Source organism: Apium graveolens, chromosome 3, assembly GCF_009905375.1.
Source record: "Apium graveolens cultivar Ventura chromosome 3, ASM990537v1, whole genome shotgun sequence".
Classification (NCBI taxonomy): Eukaryota; Viridiplantae; Streptophyta; class Magnoliopsida; order Apiales; family Apiaceae; genus Apium; species Apium graveolens.
This window is the reverse complement of record NC_133649.1, coordinates 20,902,305-20,908,646: the sequence shown is the minus strand read 5'-3', so window position 1 is coordinate 20,908,646 and position 6,342 is coordinate 20,902,305. Positions and strand designations below refer to the sequence as shown.

At 31.7% G+C, this 6,342-nt stretch overlaps 1 protein-coding gene across 1 annotated transcript; it reads right to left on the bottom strand.

The window, feature by feature from the left end:
• Nucleotides 1–239: 239 nt before the first annotated feature.
• Nucleotides 240–2,078, bottom strand: LOC141711940 (uncharacterized). The gene has a single exon (XM_074514671.1). The coding sequence runs from the start codon at nucleotides 2,070–2,072 to the stop codon at nucleotides 615–617; it is 1,458 nt and encodes a 485-aa protein (XP_074370772.1). The 5' UTR covers nucleotides 2,073–2,078; the 3' UTR covers nucleotides 240–614.
• Nucleotides 2,079–6,342: the final 4,264 nt, after the last annotated feature.

The following is a 6,342-nucleotide window of genomic DNA, read 5'->3' as shown; positions in this document are numbered from 1 at the left end:
ACCATGGTTTTATTCCAGGTTCCAGGACATTCATTATGTCTGAGAATTTTGGAAATGTAAGTCACACTGGCTAAGTCTTGACTAGAGATATTATCCATCAAAAGGATGAATCAAAATGAAACTTTTAGGTTGGGATTCGATTATACAATCTCCTTAGAGGTCCTGAAACTAAACTTTATATTACGCAATACACAAAAACAGAAGCAAAAAAAATTACAGGAGAACTTAACTTCATCATATGAAGAAAAAATAGAGAATAATCCTTTATTAATATACAGATACAGAAGATTACAGAAATCTCTCAATCGGAAATGTTTTTTAAACCTTGCGTTTCAGAATCATAACGCCGTACATCAACTAATCCTGAATAGCACCCTTGCTGAAAAGTGAAAACAAGGGACCTTATGCCATATAACTTTTGACAATCTATATGTGCACATCTCGAATTCTCGACCTTCATTCATATTACCTTTCGCAATCCTTATATGTACATTTTCGATATACAGTAATAGGGCATGTCCGCACAACATATATATAATAGCTTTAATTTCCACTGTCCAACAAGTAATGTGCTTAGAAAAACAGACATGTCGGCAAACAATCAAAAGGTATTGTCATTGGTGAGCAGTCTTCTTAGCAAGGCCAGCCATCAACCTATTATAAGTTGCAATGCCAGGGATAAAATCTTTGTCCAACATTTCTTGTACGAGAGTTTCCCCTTCCTTTCTTCTGCCTTCCCGTGTATAACCTGAAACTAAAATGTTATAGGTGACACTGTCCGCATGTAAACCTTTTCTCGAAGCCAATAACCTCAATTTATTTGCAAGTACAGTTTTCCCTGAACCACACATATCTTGTAGAACACAGTTATATGTCACACTATCAGGTACAATGTCATCTCTCAACATTCTGTCCAATAATTCAATCGCCTCTTCAACCCTTCGCAATGATCGTAAACCTTCAATCAAGGTCGTACACGTAATCGAACTTGGAGCACTCCCATTCCCCCATAGCTCATTAACCACCTCCCTTGCTCTGTCCATTTCCCCTTCTCCACAAAGTCGATCAATGAAATCATAATACTCAAATCCCCTAGGCATAACACCTTTCCTCGAGAAATCAATTAAAAGATCACAAGCCTCTAACAACCTCCCTTCTCGACACAACCCATCAACCAAAATCTCACAAGTCACAACTGAAAACTCACACCCCAACTCAACCATCTCATACGCCATCCCAACCCCTTCCTCAATCTTCCTCTCCCTAAAAAACCCCTTAATCAAAGTATTAAAACTAACCACATTCGGAACACACCCCTTCTCCTTCATCTCCTTAAAAACCCCCAATGCCAAATCAAACCGATAATTCCTACAATACCCACTAATCAACACATTAAACGTAACCACATCCGGCCTAACCCGATCCTTAACCATCCTCTCATAAAACCTCAACCCTTTCTCAAACTCCCTAAACTTAACAAACCCATGGATCACAACATTATACAATGCCACACTCGCCTTGCCATCAATCAACCTAGACATACAATCAAACATCTTAACTGCATCATCAAGCCTCCCAACACTACAATACCCATTAATCGCAAACCGAAAAATGGGCTCAATTCTAGGACAAGCAAAGATCCCATCAGCACAAGGACAAGGATTAGCAACCATAAAATCCAAAGCTAATTTCAAATAATGAAAACGATGAGTTATAGTAAGAGCACGGATTATCCATTCGTAGGTATTGTGATCGTGTCGAAAGGAGTCGATAGAAGCGGCGTAATTGAAGATGTGGAAATCGAGGTGGGTGAATTTGGGGTGGTGGTGGAGTTTGGATTTAAAGAAGTGGAGGAGCTGGGTGGAAGTGAAAGAGGGGGTGAGATGGTTGTTGAGGAAGTTTGTTAGTTCTGTTAGGGTTGTTGAGATTGGGAGGGTTGGGAGGGGGGTTAGGGAGGTCTCTGGTGGTGGGGTTGGTGGTGGTGGGAGGTGGGGCGGTGGTGATGGGGTGGGGAGGTGGTGGCGGAGGACGTTTAGGGTGGTGGTTAATGTTTGGGGTTTCTTCACTGACATTTGTAAGTTTGAAACCACACATAAAAATGAGTTAATTTGAATTTCGAAATATAGGGTTGAATTCCCACACATAAAAATGAGTTAATTTGAATTTCGAAATATAGGGTTGAATTCAAGTTAAAAGGGGTTTGTAAATTTACATTTTATTTTAAATGGGGATTTCAAATACATGATTTGAGTTGTCATTTCAAGTTCTCATGTTTATACTAATATTTGAATGTGTTGGATTTAAATGAAATCCAAATTCAAATTCCCAAACAGTTTATTTCATGAAATCCAGAATTTCAAATAAAAAGCAATTTCCCAAACGGGCAGTTAATTGCATTTTGCAATCTCACACCTTTTATTTAAAATCAAAACAGTATATTTATTTTGTAAAATACAGTTTGCAATCCTTAATTATTCAATATTAACTGCATCACTTGCCATTGTAAAATTGAAATTAAGATGTTAATATTAAAAATTAAAATTTCAAATTAATTAAAATATTTATTTTAATACATTTTTTACATGAAAAAGATTATAGTTATTTTCTATTAATAATACTCTAAATTAATCATAATGCTAAATACTTAAAATATATATTTATTAACCAAAATATATATATTTATATATATAATCATAAAGTTTCTAAATATATCTATATTTTAAAATTTTAAAAATTATACTGAGTAATAAAATAATTGACATTAATATTTATTTTTATAATTTGAAATTCTAAATTTTAGTTTAATTTAAAATTATTATTTAAATATTTTACCGAATTTTAATTTTACCATTCACAATATAAATATTTTTAACAAAATGGTTAAATGGATGTATATTGTATTTGATGTCTAAAGTCAGGGGTTGCAAACTGTATTTTTGAAAATAAGTATATAGTTTTGTTATTTAATGAAAGGTAGGGGTTACAAAATGTAATTAATTCTTCACATTATTATATACTAGCCTTTGACATTACTGTTAACACTTCGAATAATTTTTAATAATATATTTTATTTTAAAATTATTTATATTTTGATATATATTTTAATAGTTGAAAAATATATTGAAACATATAATAAGTATTATTAATAAATATTTTGCAATAATATGATACTTGACTGAAAATAAATAATATAAATATTATTCGCGGGACTTGAGTCCTTAACCTGTATAAATTATTAATATTAAGAATATAAAAAATTTAATATAATAAGTTTTTGACGGGGTTCGAATCCTAAATCTATGAAAACACTTTAAATATTAATATAATATTATTTTATTAGGTATCCAACGGTTCCAATCTATTTGGTTTTAGATCTGACGATTGTTATTTGTCGTATAAAACAACTGTACCAAACAATCGAATAATAATTATCAAATAAACGGTATTCGGCTTATAATAGTATAATATAGAAGATAGATAGATTATGCTTAGAGTTAAGTTCGTCCAGGGTTTCCTTGGAATCTTTGAATTTCTTATACTCCCTCCGTCCCTCCTAAATATTTACATTTGGGTTGGTCACAGAATTTAAGAAAAATAATAAAGTAAAAGATAAAAAAAAATAAGACCGATTAATATTATATGTATAAATTGGGTATATAGGAGAGAAATAGTGGATGTAGTTACTTTTTATATTATAAAAACTTTACAATTTTTGATTTTTTTTGAAATATAAACAATTGTAAGGGGCATCCCCAAAATTGTAAATAAATGGGAGGGAAGAGATAGAGGTGTAAACGAGCGAAACTGTTCGTGAGCTACTCGAGCTCGGCTCGTAAAAAATTCAAATTCGGCTCGAAAATAATCGAGCCAAGCTCGAGCTTTTCGAATTTTTAACCGAGCCTAGCTCGAGATTCAAATTATTCGACTCGTAAGGTTCGCGAGCCTTATCGAGCCTCTATTATTTTTAATTTTTTTTATTATAAATATAATTTTATGTAAATATTTAATATCTATTATATATTATTTATTTTTATCGAGTCGAACTTTAGCCGAAATCGAGTCGAACCGATCATATTTCGAATTTTTTGTTAATATTTTGTGAATTAATTCGAGTTTTCGAGCTGAACTCGAGACTACCGAACCTTTTACGAGCTGAGTTTCGAACTTGAAATTAAAGGCTCGATCGAATTCGAGCTCGAGTCTGAACTATTTTAATCGAGTTCGAGCCGAGCCTGGCAGTATTCGGCTCGACTCGGCTCGATTACACCCCTACGCAGAGGGAGTATATTTTACAAGTAAAATATGGCTTAAAATATTGTAAAATATATTATTTTTCGAATAATATTCTACAAACATCACTATTTTAATTAAAATTTTTGTAGATCGCATACATTTTACAAGTATAACATTTAGTTTGCTCGACGTAGATGTTTAGTTGCACAATACACACATCATATATATAAAATTTATTGGATTTGCATGAAATTATTGAAATAATGATATTTGTGAAATATATTTTACAAGATAATACGTTTAACAACATATTTTATTTGTAAAATATAAATGAACTTGAGGACTGCAATGAAAAGGTGAATTCCATAAAATTTTATATATTATGTTAATATTCTTTTATAAAAATAATTATTTTATGATTTTATAATTTTTAAATTTTTACTTAGATGCTTTGCTTATTCGCAACATCACATAGGTCATTATTCATGATTCAATTTCTTTTTGGAAAGTATACATTTCAATAATATACTCGCTTCGTCCCATTTTTATTGTTCATTATTATCATTTTCTTCTATTCCAAAATAATTGTTTAGTTTGATTAATATAATAAAAAAGTAATGAATAGAAGGTAGGTAAAAGAAAATAAAAGGTAATAAATATTATTGTACTTTTATATTATGACAACTATTAATCTGTTTAATTTAATTGAATAAAATGTGAATTTAGATCGATGAGTAAGAGCGTAATAAAATAAGATGATATATACAAATGAGTTTCAATAAATAAAGAATGGAGATTAATTTGTAACTAACTGACACTTTTGTTGAGTGCAATATTTTAAATTTTAATGGACAAACCAAAATCACTTAGGAAGACAAATCACACATGTTTTAGAACAAATCATAACAAAATTAACTGACACATAAGCTCACAACTTACCCAATATAAACTTATAACTTAATTTTTTCTAGCACAGAACAAAGTCCGGCTCTGGGCTCTGCAAGCACAGTAACTTAGCACAACATGTCCGAACATGGAACATGCAATACTCATAAGGTCACATGAATACCTAACGCCAAAGAGTAAATCTCACTCCCAACAAATTATTGTGTTCTAGGGTAAATCTTATTTTTAAACTTGTGAAACACAAAATATGATCATGCTAGCTCTTACGATAATAATAAATTGCAAGTGAATCGGGATGTGAATTAAGTTCTTATTAGAGATTTTTGATTGTGATACTAACAAAAAATTACAAATGAATCATGTGATTGCTCGCATTTATATGCAAGTTTCGTTAATTTGTAAACTCCCCGGTCCGGCTTATAAACCTGTTGGCTGTTGCTCTATGTATTCTTGCATTTGCAGTGTTCTGCTCCCTCCAAAAACAAATTTTACTCCTGAATATGGTTACCATGGGAACTACTGCTTATATTTCAACAAATGTGCCCTCATCGTAAATTCACAAGTCTATAACTGTTTTACTGTTTACAAAATTAGACCATAACAAATCATGAAAGCTAGTTGAACATTAAATCTTAACAGCTGAGCCACCATTTTGCAGCATTTTGTATATTTCAGCCACACAACTTGTAATTTTACTAGTTCAGCTACACAATTTGCAGAAATTTGATAGTTCAGGTACACAGTTTGTACTACTCATAAAAATAACCAGTAATACATGCATCTTCTATAAAGCTTAGTTGTCTTAAGAAGAAAACAACACCATCTTTATTAAATAACTCGGCAGCTTTACTTTGATATGATGCCACTAGCCACAAGCTAACTGAAGCTGTCCTTCAGGCCATCCATCATTACATGTGCTATCAATTTCCATATTCATGTACTATGGAAGCTATCCTTTATACGTTATCTTTCTTTATATATATGCGTGTGCTTTGAACCCTATGCGAAGAGTATGAAGATTAGAAGAGATTTTTGAGGCATGAAAATGGGGGTGTTGGGAATGAAGTTTGTTCCAAGATCCATCCTTCTAAAGTTTTGCTAACACTCTTATATAGTTTAAGTAATGTTTTGGCATTATCATTATTGGTGGGGATTTCGGACCAGGCTTCATTTCTCACACCATCATTTTCTTTTGATGAGCTA